The sequence below is a fragment of the Macaca fascicularis genome, chromosome 9 (genome assembly GCF_037993035.2).
Source record: "Macaca fascicularis isolate 582-1 chromosome 9, T2T-MFA8v1.1".
Taxonomy (NCBI): Eukaryota; Metazoa; Chordata; class Mammalia; order Primates; family Cercopithecidae; genus Macaca; species Macaca fascicularis.
The window spans coordinates 21,940,988-21,963,003 of record NC_088383.1 but is presented as its reverse complement, the minus strand read 5'-3'; the positions used below and the strand labels follow the sequence as shown (position 1 = coordinate 21,963,003).

Genomic DNA, 22,016 nt, shown 5'->3' with positions numbered 1-22,016 from the left:
TGCTTCTGACTTGAAGAGTCACTAGAAGTCTCAGGCACTTCGGACATCTTGAGTGGGAAGAGGCATTATGGCAGGGAGGACCTTGTGGACCCATGGAAATCAAGAAAGCATTGATTTTCTGTGCAGAATCCTGCATTGTCTAAAACCCTGAGGCCTATCTCCCATAGCTTCGGTAGCTGTTCAGTCAGACAACTGTGTCTGAATTAATTCTGAAAATAATAGACCAGCCATAAAGCAGCATAAAATATTATGAAACTATTCCAGAAGTTCAGTAATATCTTTGGGACCTGCTCATAGCCCAAGTTTGTGAATACTTTTGTAGTTAAAAAAATATTTTTACTTTACTAGGGCATTGCAATTCTTTTCCATCAGTGAATTTCACTCTACAGTCTTTTCAGAGCATCTCATAATCAGTCAACAAAATCTATTTCAAATGTGTTTGTTACTAAGCAACGGTTGCTAAGAGCTTCTGTAATTAAGATGAAAGTTCCAAGGTAACAATGCCCAAACACAGCACCATTTTCACCATTTTCTGATAATGCAGGAGGAGTAGGATGGCTACAAGTGAAAGAAGAATTTACTCTATGGAAAGCATGGCACCTGAAATTTCTGAAGATATTGGCTGTCTGTCTTCTAGCTTATATGAAAGAGAGTGTTTGTGTTTTACTAATCAGCCAGTCATTTTTTTCTTGTGTGGCTGAAATGTACATTCCAGACATGAACAGGTAGAGTATATATTGGAGGCAGGTTTATACTGCGTGGCTGTGCTAAGACAGGGTCATGTGGTGATGTAAATGATGCTGCCTGACACGTGGAGCTATAAGAGGGGTGAACGGAGTACCCTCTGCATGAAATAAACTTCGTTTGCAGTTATCACTGACCTAGATTAAGCAGCGACGCAGGCCTGTTCTGTACTTTGTGTAACAATGCAGTTTCTTTTTCTTTTGGAGATTTGTAAAGGAAGACTCAGATGAATTTTTCCCTATTCATGGTGCCTGGCTCATAGCCGGCGCTTAACAAATGCTCCTCTTTGCCTTCCCACTCCATTTTGTTCCAGGGGCGAGGAGGGGGTTAGGGTTTCCATGGCGACCTGTTGTTGAATGACCTCCTTTCAGACCTGTTGTTAGATGCCCAATGGGCCTGAGCTGCGGTCCAGAGAGCCGAGCCTCACCTAATGGAGGGCTTTGCTGGTAAAAGAAGATTCAGTCAGTCCAATTCAGCAAGCAATTACTGAGTCACTCTCCAGCTGCTGGAACCCTTGGCATTTCCCTACAGGGATTATCTGCAGGTTAGCCTTGTTGTAGGCAGAATGGACGTCAGCCACCAAAGAGTACTGACCGGTGGATCTGGTTCTGGTTTGGTTCCATACGTTTGGGATATTTGGCAGGGCATACCTCCTTGGACTTTAATTTCCTCATCCTTACAGAGTGCACAATAACAGCCACTGGGCTCATAGTGTAGGGTTGGCATAAGAACGAGAGGAGACAGATTATGTAAAGTGCTATGTAAAGGTGTATACATATCCACTTATTCAACAGATATTTACCAAGGGGTTCCTAAGTGTCAGGCACTATTCTAGTTTCATAATATAGTTCATGTCAGAACAAATCAATAGATTTAATTCTTTTAAATGGCATTTTAATATCCTATAATGTAGGTGTTTCATCATTTATTTAACCATTCCCCAACTTATGGACATTTAAACAAATAGTGCTGCATTGAACATGTTTATACATATAACTTTGGCATATGTGAGAATATTTCTCTAGGGGAGTACTGAGATTTTGCGAAGCCAGAAGTCTTATATATTTCATGTTTTGTTGGCTATCAAACACACCAAAGGGCAATAGCAACCTACCGTCCCAGACAACATGTAAGAGAATCCCCATCTTTCCCTATCTTGCGAATCTAATTTTCCAATTTTACCAGTTTGCTGGATGAAAAGTAATATCTAATGGTTGTGTTATTTTTGGTTTCTTGTTCTATCCACAAACATCTTTTATTTTATTTTATTTTTTGCCATTTTTACTTCTTCTGTGGATAGCCTTTTTATCTACCCCTTTTGTGTGCTTGGAGATACTTTTTTTTTTAAAATTTGAAGGGGCTTTTTATATACTTGAACATGGTTAATACTTTTTCATTTCATTTTATGTACTTTTTCATTGAGAGGAAAGAGCCCATGTTAACCACTATTTTACAGAGGAGATGAGAGACATATGAAGTGAATAGCTAGTTACAGTCACTTGGCCATATATGATGGGGCCTAGGTTGGAACCTGGCTCTTCCTATTCCAATCTGCCTTTTTTTTCTTTTCTTTTTTCTTTTGAGACAGAGTCTCACTCTGTCTCCCAGGCTGGAGTGCAGTGGCATGATCTCGGCTCATTGCAACCTCCGACTCCCCGGGTTCAAGTGATTCTCCTGTCTCAGCCTCCCAAGTAGCTGTGATTACAGGCACATGCCACCACACCTGGCTTATTTTTGTATTTTTAGTCCAGATGAGATTTTGTCAGGTTGGCATGGCTGGTCTCGAACTCCTGACTTCGGGTGATCCACCTGCCTCAGCCTCCCAAAGTGCTGGGATTACAGGCGTGAGCCACAGTGCCCGACCCCAGTCTAGTTTTATTTGAGCAAGAGAGGGTTATTTGGGAGGCTCAACTGGCCAGGGAGGGTGGGTTACCTTGCAGGGCAATTTGGATGATTGAATGCAGTACCAGGGAAGCCATTGGGTTAAGGAAGCAGAATGGTGCCCAGCACAGGTTTCTTCTAGTACCAGCAGCCATCCAGCCCCATCTGCAGGTGTTACCTAATCCTGGGAAAAAGTGAAGGTAACTGAGGGCCTGAGGGCCTGAGGGCCATGACTGTGTCTTTGTTCCTGAGGAGGTGGCTACAAAGACAAAGGAGGAGGAGAGTGATAGCCCCTTGGTGGTGCCACCTTTCTGCCCTCCAAGGGCACAAACAGTGCTGTAGTTGCCTCACATTACAGAGAGCAGAGAACATGGTTATTCTCCATAATCACAAAAGACTTGAAACAAAAATCCTCTCCTTGTTGGAGTTTTCAGTGGTATCTTATTTGAATAATCATCACTTCTTTTTTCTGATTGAATAATTATCATTCTCCTTTCCTGTGTAAAAGAGTAAATTTGATATAGAGTTTTTCTGGAATGGTCTTATTTTAAGAATTTTTTTTTTCTTATCCTGATCTGGCTTGTGATGTTTTTTGATGGGGCTAAGTCCTAGAATAGAAAGTCTAGATGTATTTATTTGTCTGTAAAGGCTGCAAGCAATCTTCAGAGCTCTCTGGGTCAAGTCACTTATTGAACACGTACGGAATCTAAGATCTGGGGAAGTGGGGTGGTTTGCCAAGGCACTCAGTTATTCCAGATCGAAGACTAGAATTTGGGGTCCTCTTCAACTGTTTTAGGACTTCTGATTGGGCCATTTTATATCTTTCTGACATTTGTCTATGTTCTCCTTCCTCTTACCTTAGGATTTCTTACCTGGAAAATGAGACTGTTTGTACTTATTGCATTGAATTGTTGTGCTAAGTAGTTGATAAAGCTCTTTTCACGTTTGAATTTTTTTTTTTGAAATGGAGTTTTGCTCTTTTCACCCAGCTGGAGTGCAATGGTGCTATCTCAGCTCACCGCAACCTCCACCTCCTGGGTTCAAGCGATTCTCCTGTCTCAGCCTCCCAAGTAGCTAGGATTACAGGCACTCACCACCACGCCCAGCTAATTTTTGTGTTTTTAGGAGAGACAGGGTTTCGCCATGTTGGCCAGGCTGATCTCGAATCCCTGACTTCAAGTGATCTGCCCGCCTCAGCCTCCTAAAGAGCTGGGATTACAGGTGTGAGCCACTGTGCCTGGCCTCACGTTTGAGTTTTAACCTCCCTTTGAACATGTTTATGAAAACCCCTCTTTTTCCACATTCACATTATGCATATAACATGTGCTTTGTTGACCCTTGTTGAATTAATAAAAGAATAATTGTTATGTATTTCTATACTTTAATCACACACACACACACACACACACACACACACACACACACACACACAAGTCTCAAATTCACCACTGTATAACCACCCCAAGGTTATACAGTCCAGCCATCCCCAACCTTTTTGGCACCAGGGACAGGTTTTGTGGTTTCCACAGATGTTGGGGCTCTGGGGCAGGAGGATGGTTTGAGGATGAGAGCAGGAGGATGGTTTGAGGATGAGAGCAGGAGGATGGTCTCACCTCAGATCATCAGGCGTTGGTTAGATTCTCATAAGGAGCACAACTGGGATCCCTTGCATGTGCAGTTCATAGCAGGGGCTATGCTTCTGTGAGACTCTAATGCCACTGCTGATCTGGCAGAAGGCAGTAGCAGTAATGCTCGCCATACTGTCTGCCACCCTGGGGGTTGGAGGCCCCTGATATAGTCTATCTCCTGTTTTCAGGCATGGAGTATTTGAAATATTAAAAGTAAATCATTTCCCCATGATTTTTAAATACAGAAGAGGATCCCACAATTTCCCTTAGATGCTCATTTTGATTTTTCAGAACTGACGCTGTTGGAAAACTTGTCTGCTTTAGTCTGTTTCACAGGTGCCTGTTGACTCCTGTGCTCACTCATTTTGCCCGAGTATTCTCTTATACACCCCGAATGGGTAGTTGGGCCATGGACTGAGTGGTAAGGCGATCTGGAACTTCTGGAGTGGTGTCCCATGGTGCTGTCAGAGTAAGCCAAGCTGGAGTCTGCATGGCTGCAGTACATAGGTGACTCAGGCTGTGCTAGTAGACAGGCCTGGTGCAACCCAGGGTGAAGTCATAAATATTTCTAGGCTATTTGGTTGGTCTGTATTGTCATGGTCTCTGAGAAAGGCTGGCATGTTTTAAGTCAGATGTCTGTGTATTAGGAATACCATCAAGAGTGAATGCTTAGGAATGGTGGGTTATATTACCAAGGAGAGTGCTAAGAGAATTATTGTTCCTACAAGTCTCACCACTGAATGAGGTCTTTTGTCCTTTTACAGAGAGTGATTCAAAACCCTTTAATCCTGGCCAGGCTGGAGTTGATATTTGGATACCGGGGGCAGGGCCCGTCTTCTACCTAGAAGTATATGGTATTATGTCAAGAGGAAGATTTTCTAGAACAGGAGTTCTGCTGAAGGTGTGGGAGGTGGAGAGGCAGATTAATCCTGGATCTCAGGCACCCTACGGGTAGAACCTTGGGACATGTATTTGCTGTGAACATCTCACATGCTTTGTATCAGAGCTTCATCCAAAGAGATATCATCAATTTTGGGTTCAAGGTAGAGGAAAGATTAACATACTTCAGATAACATACTCTGAGATTTTCTGACTTTTATTCATTTTATTCAATCTTGTTCTAGTCTCTTAGATTTACTTTTTCAGCTTTTAACCATCTTTTTTTGTGTTTCTCTGTCATGGGTGATTTTTGATGTTCAAGGGTGCCGTTAAGAAAACAACAACAACACTTTTACTTTAAATATTAGTTTTTCATTCTTTCAACTTTTATTTTGATGTAATACTAGACAAACAGAAAAGTTGCAAGAATATCATGAAAAATTCTTGTATACTTTTTTCCAGATTCTCCAAATGGTCACATTTTGATACATTTGTTTTATCCTTTTTCTTTATATGCTATTTTTTTTCTCCTGAGACCATTGAGGTAAGTGCAGATAAGATGTCTCGTTGCCTCTAAATAATGCACTGTGTATTTCCTAAAAACGAAGGCATTCCCTTACATAAATACCATATAACTTTCAAAACTGGGAAATTAACATTGATACTGTCGTATTATCCAATCTACAGACCTCGTTCAGATTTTACTAAATGAAACAATAATGCCATCTTTTAGCAAAATAAAATCCAAGATCATGCAGTTTATTGTGTTGTCATGTCCCTTTGGTGTCTTTAGTCTGGGACGTTTCTTTCTTTTCTTTCATATAGTGAGATTTTTGAAGAGCATAGACCAGGTTTTTTGTTGTTGTTGTTGTTGAATGCCTCTTGTTTTACATTTATTTGATGTCTCCTCATGATTAGATTCAGGGTTTGCATTATTGATAGGACTAAAATTGATACTAATTAAAAAAAAAATTTAAATTCTGGGATACATGTGCAGAACGTGCAGGTTTGTTACATAGGTATACATGTGCCATGGTGGTTTGCTGCGCCTGTCAACCCACCATCTAGGTTTTAAGCCCCGCATGCATTAGATATTTGTACTAATGCTCTCCCTCCCCTTGCCCCCCACCCCCCGACAGGCCCCCATGTGTGATGTTCCCCTCTCTGTGTTCATGTGTTCTCATTGTAATTTATATTAGTTTTAAATGGATATTAGTTTTTAATTAGTATTGATTTATTCAAGTTGAAAACTATATTTCATTGTATGATTTTATTTTACCATAAATGTCTTGTTATTCTATATATAAATCTAGCAAGTAGAGTATGAAATAAGAACAAATCATTTATGGGTGTTTGCTTTAAATGATGCTTGATAAACTCAGGCTGGACAGACTAAATTCCCATTAATCCATTCAGTTTGTAACTTAATTACATCTTCTTAACATTTAAGATTGTATTTGTAAATAAATATATCTAATCTTTCTTTTAATCACTTTAAATGCCTCATAAAGCAAACCTGAAGACCTTAGCAAACACTTTCCTAAGTACTTGAATAATTCTTGCAAATTAAAAATTAAACTTATAAATACGGTAGATTCCTCATCCTTCCAGAAATTCTAATATTATTTGAAAACACTCATATTTTCACTGCTTACTCAATCACATCTAAAATCACTTCAAATCTGGCACATTTTCAAAGATGTCAGATTCTCAAACATTCCATATACCTTATTTATTATTATTATTTTATATTTTTTTGAGACAGAGTGTTGCTCTGTCGACCATGCTGAAGTGTAGTGGAGCGATCTTGGCTCACTGCAGCCTCCACCTCCTGGGTTCAAGTGATTCTCGTGCCTCAGCCTCCAGAGTAGCTGGGATTACAGGCCTGACTAATTTTTGTATTTTTTTTTTTTTAGTAGAGACAGGGTTTCAATATGTTGGCCAGGCTGGTCTTGAACTCCTGGCCTCAAGCAATCTGCTTGCCTCAGCCTCCCAAAGTGCTGGGATTACAGGCATGAGCCACTGGTACCCGGCCACATTCCATACACTTTAATCCCTAATTTACGAAGATTATTCTGAGCTTCACACAAAGTTATTAATACTATGGCTTCAGCATTTCTTTTTTTTTTTTTTTTGAGACGGAGTCTCGCTCTGTCACCCAGGCTGGAGTGCAGTGTCCGGATCTCAGCTCACTGCAAGCTCCGCCTCCCGGGTTTACGCCATTCTCCTGCCTCAGCCTCCCGAGTAGCTGGGACTACAGGTGCCTGCCACCTCGCCCGGCTAAGTTTTTGTATTTTTAGTAGAGACGGGGTTTCACTGTGTTAGCCAGGATGGTCTCGATCTCCTGACCTCGTGATCCGCCCGTCTCGGCCTCCCAAAGTGCTGGGATTACAGGCTTGAGCCACCGCGCCCGGCCGGCTTCAGCATTTCTATATTTAATTCCATACCTTCCCAAGGTTGCCAAGACAAATGTGCACTGTGGAAAGCAGGTCTATTATGGGAGTTGGATTGAGGTTACCACGCTAATAGGTGCAACATGTGCTAATATGTTCCTCTTACACAATTGTTTATCTGGCAGAGATTTGGGGTTGAGGAACCATATGTCCCCGTTCTTTTTGAACTACAGATAAATTCATTTCATCATTTCTATGACAACATGAGACTAAGCCTCATATAATTGCTATGACAACAGATAGCGGTCCACATCCTTCAGATGTGATGGATTTTCAACTTTGGTCTCCTGGGTTGATATCCTTTCCTCTGATTTGGGTGGACGCAGGGCATCCTCATCCAAATTGCAAAGGATTTCCCCTCCTGCTTGATTACATTCTGCATTTCTTTAGCTCTTGGCAGCATTATGTCGTCATTTTATTCTGTCTGATTGGATTTTACATTTTCTTTCAAAACCTTTGGCCACAACTCCAAAGCTTCATGCTAATGAAAATGCCCTTCTCTAATTTCTTCATGTTACTTTGAATTATAGGTTTTAGAGCTTGACTTGGATTCCCAGAAAGTTCCACTAGTGCTATGTAACATGATTATAAAAAATTCCTACACCAGCCATGACTCTTAACATCTGAGAGCTCTGTGTACATATTGTAACTAGAGATGACTGAGTGTGCTCTTTTAAATTTTGTTGTTGAATTGCTTTCAAACAGATTTGAGAACTAAATTACAAATGAACAAATGCAATCAAAGTAGGAATAGATCACGTATAAGAACATCATGAAGTCATGGATAGTGGCCATTATTTATTACGATGTGCTATTTACTTTTGGTAATTTAATTTAATTTTGCTTACTTAGAGTGTCTGGAATAATAGTAATCACTCTCCATTTTCTTGGCAGATATTCTGTCCATTAATTTTTTTTTAATAGTTTAGTTTGGTGTCGTTACTAAAAGTACATGTTTTGGAATCAGCTGCACTTGGGTTGAAATTGCAGTTTTGCAGTTTTTTAGCTGTGTGACTCTGGGCAAGTTACCAAACCTCTCGGAGCCTCCTGTGGGTAACCTTGCAAGGTTGTCATGAGGATTAGGCTGATTTTGGAACACATAACATAGCACCTGGAGTATAGTTTTTTATAATGTTTATTATTCACACTTCCCGTTTTTGTTGTGTTTCTGTCCTCATCCATTGATTCTGGTCTGCCTCACCTCTCCCAATGACATTTTATTGAGCCCTGACCCCTCTTTTGGTTTCTCTAATAGCTGTACATTGCCTATATTCATTATATATTTCTTCTACCTTATAATCACGGTAGAGGCATAGCGGACAGTCCATTTATTATAAAGATTTCTTCTGTCTGTCTCCTGGGAGAGCCCCTCAGTTGTACCTTCTTGGCTTCTTTGTGTTGAGCTTGGTGGGAATCCATAAGCCATCATTCCTCTCCACCTTAGAGGCCATTCCTTGGATGCATCTGTTTCTCCTTGATCTTGGACATTTCCAGCGGAACATGCACACATTTTGCAGTGTTTACGGTGAGTTGGGACAGTGCTGTCCGCTGTCCCAATAATATAAGACTGTTTTGGTTTCTACTGTTTTTGGAAGCCAGATTCATGCTCCCTCTTACTTTGTTCTTTAGGGTTATAGACATCATTACCCTCTAGGAGGAGGACTTGGCAAGGAGGAGCTGACCACTGACCACTGGAAATCGCGACACCCACCATCCGCAGCATGCTGGGCTCCTCTCCACTTCCAGTTCCTTCCTTTCTTTCTTCCTTTCCCTTCCCTTCCTTTCCCTTCTCTTTCCTTTCTTTTTTTCAGGGTCTTGCTCTGTCACCCAGGCTGGAGTGCAGTGGTGTGATCATAGCTCACTGCAGCTTCAACCTCCCAGTCTCCCGGGCTCAAGTGATCCTTCTACCTCTGCCTCCCTAGAAGCTGAGATCACAAGCACACACCATAATGCTCAGCTGGTTTTTTTTTTTTTTTTTTTTTTTTTTGTAGAGATGGCAGAGATGTCTCGCTATGTTGCCCAGGCTGGTCTCAAACTCCTGGCCTGAAGCAATCCTTCTGCTTCAGCCTCCCAAAGTGCTGGGATTACAGGCATACCTGGCTCACTTCCAGTTTCACTTAGCTTAGGTTGTGCCACCTATCAGGAGTGGCCAAGGAGGTAGTAACCTCAGTGACCATGACCTTGAGTGGATTTTAAAGATAGAAAACCTAATGGGGCAGCAGTAGCCATGGTGTTCTTAGACACCAAGCAGGAGCAAACTGGAATAATTCTACAGATTTCTACTTGCCCAGGGCAAAGCCAGATTGGTCCTGACTGATATTTTCTCAGTTTTTCAGAGTTATAAATAAATGCCAAGGCTATATGAACAGTTAACAAGGAAGACTAACCATGCAAGAACAGCTATGGCTAACTGAGTGCAGCAGTTGTTTGGATGGATATTTGTTATATACGGACTCTTATAATGACAATTACTATTAAGTACCAGATGCCAGATACTTTGAAAAAATTTATTTCTTTGGATTTTAACAACCCTTTGAGATAAATGTTATAATTATCTCCACTTTCACAAGTAAAAGGTTAAATTAATTGCCCAGAGTTACATGGCCAGTAAGTGAAAGAGTCAGGACTAAGACCTATATCTACTTAAGATCAAAGATCATGCTTTAATCACTTCCTGTAGACAAATGGCATAAGGAATTTTCTAACAACTAACTTAGTGGGATTTTTCCTTGCCAAATTAAGAAAATGTTATGCCAGTCAGGGAAGTCACCAGAAAGCACTGATTTAAAGAAGAACCTATTCACTCCAAAAATATTGTCTCTAGATGTCCATTAATTCTACCAATCCATGACTCATTGGGGGCAATAAGCAACTCCTCCGTCCAGAGACGAGTAAGAAGTTGTATCAGTCGTTTTGCTCTAGATATGAATTAATTTACCCAGATTGCTTTCCTAACAGCAGACTGCAATATACTGCGTGAATAAAAGATTTGCTGTTCGGGAAGGAGAAAGTGGAGGTGGTTTTGGAACATGGAGACCATTTACAGTAGGGTAGGCTTTGGCGACCTTTGTCCAGCTGTAGGGTAGAAAGTAAAGAGGAAGGTGAGAGGGAACTTGGAAGGCTGAAATAGGACAGGGATACAGAAGGAGCAGTGGGGAAGATCCAAAGACAAGTTCACCTCTCTCCTGCTTTTGCTGACTCTGAGGATTCTTGGTGGTGGGTGATGAGGGTGAAGGTTTGAAATAAGAAGTAATAAGGGCTGGGCATGGTGGCCCATGCCTGTTATCTCAGCACTTTGGGAGGCTGAGGTGGGAGGATTGCTTGAATCCAGAAGTTTGAGGCTGCAGTGAGCTGTGATGTTGCCACTGCACTCCAGGCCGGGCAAGAGAGTGAAACCCTGTGTTTAAACTACAACAAAAAAGTAGTAAGGAGAGCAGTCCTTGGATTTCAACAGTCACTAGGTCGTATTTGGGGCTTTCTTAAAAATGGAGATTTTGGAAATGTATTACTAGAGAATTTGGATCCAGCAAGTGTGGAGTGGACCAAGGAACTTGGATTGTACCAGTCTCACTGGGTGATCTTAATGCAGATGCCTTGAGGACCAAACTTTTGGAAAGTTTGAGTTAGAGTGTCTTCCACTGGGCTGGTAGGCAAGTCTACACCCAACCCCGAATGTGATCCTGTGGCTTCTGTGAGGTTGGGGACTCCCTGGTTGAACAGCTCAAGGTGTTTAAATTGAAGAAGGGCTTCCTGCCTTTGAGAAATGTGTTTAATCAATCCAGGCAAAGCTTTTCAAGGCCCAGAAAGTTCTGCCTCAGGGATAGGCTGCCTTTTTCTTCCTTGCCTCTTAGCTAATTTCTGGCTCCATCTCTCATCCTGGCCGGGTTTGAGGAGGAAGAGCTGGGTTTCCAGCTGCAGGGAGCCAAGAAAAGTAGGGTGACCGCTGAAAACAGGACCTTCAGTGCTGAGGCCGGGACAGTCCCGGACACACGGGGATGGTGAGTCCCCTCCTTGGGCAGAAGCCCATGTGGTGTAGACCGCTCACCAATTCTACTCCGCTACAGAAAGACTGTGCCATGATGTCTCAGGTCAGGGGAATCACTCACTGAGTATATTTGGTGCACCCATAGGAGCTGTTTCTTTTTTCTTTAGCAGAAAAGCTCTTTTCAGTTTAGTTTCTTTGACTTGTTTCCTGTGGTTGCAGGAGGCTGATTGTTGGTAGCCTCACCTGGCCTGAGAAGTAATTCCTCAGTGCTTCCTTTTTGTCAAATATTATCATGTCAAGAATCATTGCCAGATTTTTTTTTTTTTTTAATCTCCACTGAGGCTGTAACTAGGATGTGAGTTCACTGAGACTAGAGAAATTAGATCTTCAAACAGCCCTTTGGAGGATACGAATGGGGAAGTACCACACAAAAGAGTTAAGGGAGGACGGGCTGTCCTGTCGGCATTGGCCCTGTGGCCTCACCCCACCCGGTGGCTTTACTATTAGCCTAGAGAGATTGTAGTATATTCTTATTGAATTCAGCTTGGAAGAGGAAAATGTGTTTTCTTGAATGAGGAATGTCCCCAAGGTGGAGTTCAGGCTGTTTTCCTCTCAGCTTGAGCTCTGGGATGAAATAGGGCCTGTTACAGACAAAGCTCTGTTTGAACTAAAATGACTCACAAGAGGTGTCCAGAGGAAATGAAAGAGTGTACTGGAACCTGGACAAATGTTGCCCGTGATGGAGGGTGGAGTGGGTGAATAATCAAGCTGAATAATCCCATTTCTAGTTTTTTAAAAAGGTATAAAATATTAACTGTGTGTGATGTGTGTACACAGACCACAAACAGATTTTGAGAGGAATTCATAAGAGAAATTCTGAAAACTCTTTTAAGCACGGCAGCATTGTAGAGTAGCATACCTTCCAGGTGAAAAGAGAGCAGTGTTCCTATGGATGAATGAATCCTGATGTTTGTCAGAACTCAGTAATCACCCAAGACATGATTTAATCCCAGAAGGTTTCCCCATCTAATTATATTGTGCATATGCTAATACTAAAAGTAATTTGCAATTGCTAAACACACACTAATTGATGGGACAGTGGTGAGAGTAGGAAGGAAAATGTTCTAGAAGCTTTCTAACTGGATGGACATCACTTTTGAAAGGAAACTTGTCCAAATCTGGATAATTTGGGATCGACTGTGTAAAAGGTAGTCCTTGGAAGAAGACTTAAAGTTGCTTATAATGTGGGTTTACATGGATGGAATAGTGTCTTCTAAAATTTAGGAAACATATGCAGAAAATTCTGAAAACAAATGAGACTAAGACTTAATCCTGCCCTCTGTCTTTAGCATTACAAAGGGGTTTTAACACTGTTGCTAAATGACCTGGAAACAAAAATACTATAGAAAATAAGAATACATATAAAGCAGCTTTGAGTCTAGGAGAGTAGGACATGACTTAATTCAACTGAAGTCTTATTTTCTTGCAGGATGGAAAATTTGACACCTGCTTAGATTTTTTTTTTTTTTTTTGAGATGGAGCCTCACTCTGTTGCCCAGGCTCTGGAGTGCAATGGCATGAGCTCGGCTCGTTGCAACCTCCGTCTCCCGGGTTCAAGTGATTCTCCTGCCTCAGCCTTCTGAGTAGCTAGGACTACAGGCACGTGCCGCCATGCTTGGCTAATTTTTATATTTTTAGTAGAGATGAGATTTCATCATGTGGGGAGGCTGACCTTGAACTCCTGACTTCCGGTGATCCACCTGCCTCAGCCTCCCAAAGTGCTGAGATTACAGGCATAAGCCACTGTGCCCAGACCTTTTTAGAATTTGCCTTTGGTAAATGTGTAGGTCTGTGGAAAACAAAACAGAGATTGACTTATACACAGGACAAAGATGACCATCAGCATCAAGTGGTCCCCAAGCTCCTTAAGGTTCTCAGATTTGAGGCAGCCACCTGGGAGAATCAGTGATGTCATCATGACAGCCACATCACCCAACCAAACGCTACTCTGCTATTATGTTGAGACATAGGAACCTATTCCCTTAGGATTAATATGATGGGATCTTTCCTGATAATAACAGCTAGTAGGTACTGAGCGTTCACAATGTGCCATATGCTGTTGTGAGTGCTTTGCCTATATTCATTCACATAATCCTTCTAACTCTATGCAGATTCCCTATGTTTTCTCTTCTTATTTTAAGATGGGGAGGATCTGATACACAGAAAAGAGAATAACTTGACTCAAAGGCACACAGCCTGTAGAATTAAGATGGAATCTGGCTTTGGGACTTGCTTTTCATCAGCCCTTGTGTACTGCTCCCCAGTGATTGGGGATCATAGAGAAATTGTAACAGGTCACATTTCACCCACAGTGAGGAGCCCCCTCCACTGAGCCTGGCCTCCCAAGACACAGTACTTTTTCCCTTTTGTGATTTAACCAGTAATTTCATTAGGTTAAAAACATCATCTGCTTTTCTTACCTTGAAACCATGACTTCTACTGAGGTAAATGGTGTGAGGGCTGTAGCTTCAAAAATCAAACTGAAAGTGTCACAAAAAGAAAGCTGGTAAAAGAGTAAAATTGGACTCCCACCTCACACACATACAAAATTAACTCAAAATGGGCTAAAGACTTAAATGTGAAAGCTAAAAGTACAACACTTTTAGAAGAAAACAGAGTAAATCTTTATGACTTTGGATTAGGCAGTGGTTTTATATGTAATGCCAAAAAACACACGCAACAAAAGAAAATACAAATTAGACTTCATCAATATTTAAAAACACCTGTCCTTCAAGGACACTCTCAAGAAAGTGTAAAGACTACTCCTAGAATGTAAGAAAATATTTGCAGATCATTCTTCTGATAAAGAACTAGTACCCAGAATATATAAAGAATGGTTACAACTCAATTATTAAAAGACAAGTAACCCAATTAAAAATAGGCAACCGATTTGAATAGACATTTCTCCCAAGAAGATGCATGGTCAATAAACACATAAAAGAAGGCCTGGTATCATTACTCTTAAGGGAAATGCAAATCAAAACCACAATGAGACACTTCATACGTCCTAGAATGGATATTGTGAAAAAGGTGGACAATAACAGATGTTGGTGAGAATGTGGAGAAACTGGAACCCTCATACATTGCAGGTGGGAATGTAAAATGGTGCAGCTACTTTAGAAAATAGCCTAGCATTTCTTCAAAATTCAAATGAAGAATTAACATATGATCCAGTAATTCTACTTCTTGGTATATATCAAAGAGAATTGAAAACATATGTCCATACAAAACTTTGTACATGAATGTTCATAGAAGCATTATGCATAACAGCTAAAAAGTGGATACAACCCAAATGTCCACTAATTGGTGAGTAGATAAACACAATGTGGTACATCGACATAATGGAACACCATTCACCCCTGAAAAGGAGTGAAGCACTCATCATACTGTTAATATAACATGATGAATCCTGAAAACATTAAGCTAGATAAATCAGGCACTAAAGGCCACATACGATATGATTCCATTTATATGAAATGTGCAGGACAGGCAAATCCGTAGAAACAGAAAGTAGATTAGCAGTTACCAGAGGTTCTTGGGGAATAGGGATAATGGGGAGTGATTGTTAATGAGTACTGAGTTTCTTTTTGGGGTGATGAAAACGTTCTAGATTTATATAATGGTTATTATTGCATAACTTTGAGAATATACTAAAACTGACTGAATTATACATTTTAAAAAGATAAATTTTATGGTATTACGATTACATGTCAATGTAAATATATGCGTACATATACAAAAATAAAAAAGAAAGCTGTATCTGCCCTTTTGCAGAAAGTAGGAAGCAAAGTTAGCATTGACTATTCAAAAAATACAACAGCAGGAAATTTTTACCAATTTCACTTTGGGCACCCAAGTGCACTGGGACCCAGCTCCTTGCCAAACAAACTTCATTTTCTTATTTTTTTTTTCTTATTCCCTTTCCCAAACTTTGTGGTTGGAGGAAATAACTAGTTCAGTGGGGAGAAAAAAGATGCTGCTTCTGTTTCAATCTTGAAGCAGTGTTCCATGTCATGACCTGTCACACACACCAGAGGTTCTACATGGATTCCAAAACAGTAACATATGGAAATATTGTCTCTTTCCACATTGCTTTTATTGGTTTTCTGCTGTCCTGCGCTTTTCTCCAGCTGGGTGGTTTTTTGCTTTGGTTTTGTTACTTCTGTTTGTTTATTTATTTATTTGTACAGAGAAAATTATCACAGTGAGCAGAGTACAGGCCCACTGAGACTCAGCTGTGGAGGATACAACATGGTCATTATTTCGGTCTGGTTTTGGCATTAGGGCAATGAGGGTGTCATAAGAATGAGTTAGGAAGCATTCCCTCTGCTTGTATTCTCTGAAAGAGATTGTAGAGAACTGGTATAATTTCTTCCTTAAATGTCTGGTAGACTTCACTAGTGAACTAATCTAGGCTTTTTGCTTTCGGTTTTCAAAGATTGTTAATGATTGATCCAATTTCTTGAACGGATATGGGCCTCTTCAGATTGTCTGTTTCCTCTTGTGTGAGTTTTGGCAGATTGTGTCTTGCAAAGAATTGGTCCATTTCAAATTGGTTAATAAATGTGTGAGCATAGGGTTGTTCATAGTATTCTTTTATTATCCTTTTAATATCTATGGCATCTGTAATGATGGCCCCTCTTTCATTTATGATGTTAGTAATCTGTGTCCTCTCTTTTTCTTAGCCTGGCTAGAGGCTTACTGATTTTATTAATCTTTTCAAAGGACTAGTTTTTGGTTTCATTGACTTCTTTTTTCTCTATGGAGTCCCCACTTTTCAATTTTATTGTTTTCTGCTCTAGTTTTTATTTCTTTTTTTCTGCTTACTTTGTATTTAATTGGCTCTTCTTTTTCCAGTTTCCTAAAGTGGAAAGTTAGATTATTAATTTTCAATCTTTTTTCTTTTACAATACGTGCATTCAATGTTATAAATTTCCTTCAGATCACTGATTTTGTGGCATCCCACAATTTTTGACAAGTTGTATTTTCATTTTCATTCAGTTCAAAATATTTTATAATTTATCTTGCGATTCAGTCTTTGAACCATGTGTTATTTAGAAGTGTGTTATTTAATTCTCCATATATTTCAGGATTTTCTTATCTTTTTGTTATTGACTTCTAGTTTAATTTCATTGTGATCTGAGAGAAGACATTGTATGATTTCTATTCTTTTAAATTTGTTAAGGTGTGTTTAATGTGGTCTGTCTTGGTGAATGTTTCATGTAGGTTTGAAAAGAGTATGTATTCTGCTGTTGTTGGGTAAAGTAGTCTATACAGGTCAATGATATGCTGTTGATTGATGCTAGTGTTGAATTCAACTATGTCCTTACTGATTTTCTGCCTGCTGGATCTGTCCGGTACTGATAGAGGGGTGTTGAAATTTCCAATTGTAAGAGTAAACTCATCTGTTTCTACTTGCAGTTTTATCAGTTTTTGCTTTGTGTAATGTGATGCTCTGTTGTTAGATGCATACATGTTAAAGATTGTTATATTATCTTAGAGAATTGACCCCTTTATTATTATGTAATGGCTTTCTTTGTCCCAGATGACTTTCCCTGTTTTGAAGTCTACCCTGTTTTGAAATTAACATAGCTACTCCTGCTTTCCTTTGGTTAGTGTTATCATGATATCTTTTTCTCCATTCATTTACTTTAAAATTATATATGACTTTGTATTTAAAATGGGTTTCTTATAGACAAAATACAATTAGGTCATATTTTTTTGATCCATTCTGAAAATTTCTGTCTTTCAGTTGGTGCATTTAGATCACTGATGTTCAAAGTGATTATTGATATAATTGGGTTAGTATCTGCCATATTTATTACTATTTTAAATTTTTTGCCCTTGTTCTTTCGTTTCTCTGTGTTACACTCTTTCTAATTTTTATGGTTTTAATTGAGCATTTTATATGATTCTATTTTCTCTCCTTTCTTAGCATCTCTGTTATACTGTTTTTTAAAGTTTTCTTTTTTAGTAGTTGCCCTGAGGTTTGCAATATACAGGTAATCCAAGTCCTCTTTCAAATAGCAATATGCTACTTCATGGGTAGTATAAGTACCTCATAATAAAGTAATTCTAATTCTTCTAATTCCTCCCTCTCATTCCTTTTTGTCATCCATTTCACTTATACAAAAGCATATATGAGTGTGTAACATAGATACCTATATACACATATATACATACATAAAATATCTGTATATAAGAATATGTAACTGAATACATTGTTTTTATTATTATTTTGAACAAACTTCTGTAAGGTCAATTAAGAGTAAGAAGCCAGGCATGGTGGCACATACCTGTAGTCCTAGCTACTCAAGAGGCTAATGTGGTAGGATGACTTAAGCCCAGGAGTTTGATGCCAGAGCCTGGGCAATATGCAAGACCCCATTTCTTAAAAAAAATAAGAAAAGAAAAGAAAAAAGTTAAAGAAATTTAAATTTTACCTCTACTTACACCTTTTTTTTAATGTACTTTCTTTCTTTATGTAGATCCAAGTTCCTGACCTTCATCATTTTCTCTCTTTGAAGAGCTTCTTTTAACATTTCTTCCAAGGCAGGTGTATTGGCAGCAAATTCTTTCAATTTTTGTTTGTCTGAGAAAGTTGCTATTTCTCCTTCACTTCTGAAGGATAACTTAGCAGAGTACAGAATTCTAGAGTGGCAGCTTCCAAACTGCTTACATGTGGAACCACACACTGAAAGTTGCACACCTGTCATTGTTTCTGAAACTTTGTTGTTTCTACTTAATATGCATGTGGCTTATATGATATTCAGCTCTTAGACCACTGACAGCTTAAAACCCTGTATGTCCTTCTTTCATGCTGTTCATTGAAGATGGAGATTCAAGTGAGAGAAGTGAGAGTTTGAGGACCATCTTTTCTGTTTTTTTTTTTTTTCAATGTTATGTTTTTACGCTTTGAGTATGTTTTCATTTGTGTCACACTTTTAAAAAAAGTGTTTTAACAATTATGGGATAAGTTGAGAGTTAAGATTTGGAAGAGGTGTTGCTTATGTTCTCTTGTTCTTCCTTTTTTTGCTTTTGTTCTCTCGTTCTTCCTTTTTTTGCTTTTGTTCTCTCGCCCTCTCCATTCTGAATTTGCTTTTCTAGACACCCATTTCTTTTATATCTTTAGTAATTAAGGACCCTTACTGTGGATTTTTCAGCTCTGTATGTTTGCGGATTCTTAGTTGTCCTGTGTGTTATCTCTTTAGACTAAATTTAATCTGATACAGTAATCAAAGTTATGTGGCTCAGTGTATCATTCCTTCCATATCACATGTGTAAAGTATACATGAGAATTTGAAACGCTCTTGGTGTGTGTGTGTGAGATATTTTTTGTCTAGGGAGACTTTTCTTATTTACATTGAGATTAACTCACCCAATGCACAAAACTCCACTGTAACTAATGTAATCTATAAAATTATTATGTAATCCTATTTATATGTCTTTGTTGTTTCAAGAGGAAGAAAATGTCTATGGTCTTCAAACATACATGGTGTCTTACTAATGCAGGGAAGAGAGAACACAAATGACGGTTGGTGTTGCTCTTTTTTAAGAATTAAAAAAATTTACTATTTGTGTTTCCTTTGAATTTGGTTATAATTAAATCAGTGTGTGCTGGGTACCATAAGAGCAGATTCTAGTCCCAACCGAGTCATTAACTTCCTTTTTACAAAAATATAGATGCCAAAATATTTTAGTATGCATTCCTAACAAGTATTTAGTTGTATGTATAAATACCTATAACATAAATATTGCAAAATATTAACAATAATTTCTTAATTCCTTTTAACACAGTTCATATTCACATTTTATTGGATATCTCTTTCAATTGCAAATTGCAAAGTCTTTTGTTTTGTTTTGTTTTAGTAGTTGCTCAAGTTATGAGCCAAATGAAGTACATTTATTGAATTAGCAGCTTTGTCTCTTAAATATTTTTAAATTTATAATAGTCCCCTTCCACTCCTTTCCCCCTTTTAATTCCCTTTATTTGTTGGAGACATCAGGTTTTTGCCTTATAGCATGTCCCACATTCTGGGTTGGGCTGATTGCTTCCTTGTAGTATCATTTAACTTGTGCCTCTATCCCCATATTTCATATAAACTCATAGATCAACAGGCCTGATAATATTAGGGCTCAAATTTTCTTTTCTTCTTTTTTTTTTCTAGGCAAGATCACTTTATAGTTGGTGCTATGTACTTTCTAGTGCATCTCATTGGGAGAGACATAGTATCTGTTTGTCCCAACTTCAGTAAGTTAACATTGGTCAGAAGACTTAGCTGTATACCTGGTCCATCATTTATAAGGTTCCTCATCAACCAACATTACCCTAAGTAATGGTTTTTGCAATAGACTTCTAGAGAGAATTCCATCATTCTTTCTGCATTTATTAGTTGGAATTCTTTAATATGGATCAATTTTTTATCCTTACTTATTTGGTATTCTGAAATATAGTTTGAAAAGAAAAAGCAAGATCCATTCGTCATTCTTTTCTGTTACTGATCCATTTTCTGAATAATGAATTGGGGTCCTGGCATCTGCCTTGGTGGGAACCAGGGAGTTGTTCTTTACCTTTTGGGGAAGAGGGAAAGGAGTGGGAGGAACATCTTATCAACTCATTAAAAACCCGTGGATGCGTTTGAGTATATTTGAATCAGTTGCAGTAATTCCTTTTGATATTCATATTGCCCCATCTTTGGCCAGTGGAGACTTCTTCTATTTGACTTGTGTGTCTCTTTGACACTCTTAATCTGAGCCATTAACTTCTGGGCAGCAGTTTCCTCCTCTTTAAACAATTGGGTTAGTTGGTCTTCATGATTTCTTTTAGTTGTAGCTTCCCTTCCGGAAAAAAGATGGTATATGCTAATATTCCATGACTAAATTTCTTATGCTGAAAATCTATTTTTATTTTTTCCCTCTTTAGAGTCCACACACTGGGTGAATTAATGCATTTGAAAATATAGAATGCTTTTGTTTCTCTCTCTTTCTGATCTTTTAGCTCCTAGTTATGTGACACTGGCTTGACAGGAGTCCACACTCTAAGCTCAGTATCTAGGTAAAAAACCAAACAAAGCAAACAATATAAACATTTCTATACTTAAGGCTGTAATGAGGCTTACAAAAGAAGTCCCTGATTTTGAAGATGGATTGATTTTGAAACATAACCAGCAATGTAGTTGTTATTATTCCAAATGTGGTATTTTTTTTCCCTTCTATGGCGGGTACCAGGCATAAAGAATGGACAGCTGTACTTCATCCCATAGGCCTGGTAAGGCAGAACGGAGAGCCGAGAAGGGCCTGAGGCCTCCCAGGGAGCTGGCTGGGGAGACCAGAAGGCTGCAAAGCTGGCCAACGCTTGCCAGGTGGCTGCGGAGAGTCAGCTTCAGTCTCTACAAGCCGTCCATCCAGGCAGCTCCTGAACCAGATCCAGGCAACTGGGCCAAGTCCCCAAGGCTGTCTCTGGGACCAGAAGGTATAACCAAAGGGAAGCATGGATTTAAATTCCAGGGCATAAAAGAAAAGTTCAATGTATCTAAGAAGGTGCTGAAAATGACTTTTTTTGTAAATGTCTAAAGGACACTGTCTTATACCAAACCATATACAATAAAATTTTAAATGAGCCTGAGTTCTGTTTCCATCCGTGCCCTGTGGAGCACATGTGACATCAAAGGCAGCTCTGTAGGGTGCAGGGAGGAAGGAGTGTGCTTTTATTTCTCATTTTGGCACAAATCCATCAAACTATTTTTGATGGCTGGGAAACAAAACTTACATTCCCTCTAAATTCATTGCATTTGCCAGATCCACCTTTGTTTTTCTACAGTGATGGTTTCTACTTCTTCAATCTTTGCATTCCTCTTACTTTGAGGCTTTATTTAGCAGGAAAAAGGCAAGAATGATGCTAGATTTCAAGGGAAGCCTTAAATAGCCCAGTTCATTAAGCAGTCCCCTCTGCAACTTACCATTTCTTCTCCCCAACCCCCAATTTAAAACAGTTGTTTGTAAGACTTTTAAACATGAACCATCCCTCTCATAGGAGTCTTATGACGTGAAAAGGAGCTGCTGGTTTCATTTCAATGTGGTGGGAACCCTTGGTGATGAGCAAATATAGCTTCAACCTAATGCATGTGCACAGTGGCTGTGTGTGTGTGTGTGTGTGTGTATGCATGGTGTGTGTGTATGCATGGTACATGTGTGTGTATGTGTGTGCCTGTGAGCCTCTAGAGATTCTGGAATTCCATTCATCATAAGAATTAGAGATGTCAGCATTGCTTTCAGCAATTCTGTCTCTTCTTTGCCACCACAGGACTGTTCCTTACGGCTTTTGAGATGTTTCCTTCATGATCTGTCTTTGTGCTGCCTTGCCCCACCACCCCTCAACACTGCACT

General features: G+C 39.4%; 2 protein-coding genes across 3 annotated transcripts in view; both read left to right on the top strand.

Moving 5' to 3' along the window:
* Positions 1-22,016, top strand: part of NEBL (nebulette) — a 377,590-nt gene that overhangs the window by 28,273 nt on the left and 327,301 nt on the right. The window lies entirely within an intron of this gene.
* On the top strand, positions 484-21,323 carry LOC102140329 (uncharacterized). The gene is given in 3 exon segments (XM_015455632.4): positions 484-626; positions 628-725; positions 20,894-21,323. Coding segments are annotated over 3 exon segments (480 nt in total). The 5' UTR covers positions 484-554; the 3' UTR covers positions 21,204-21,323.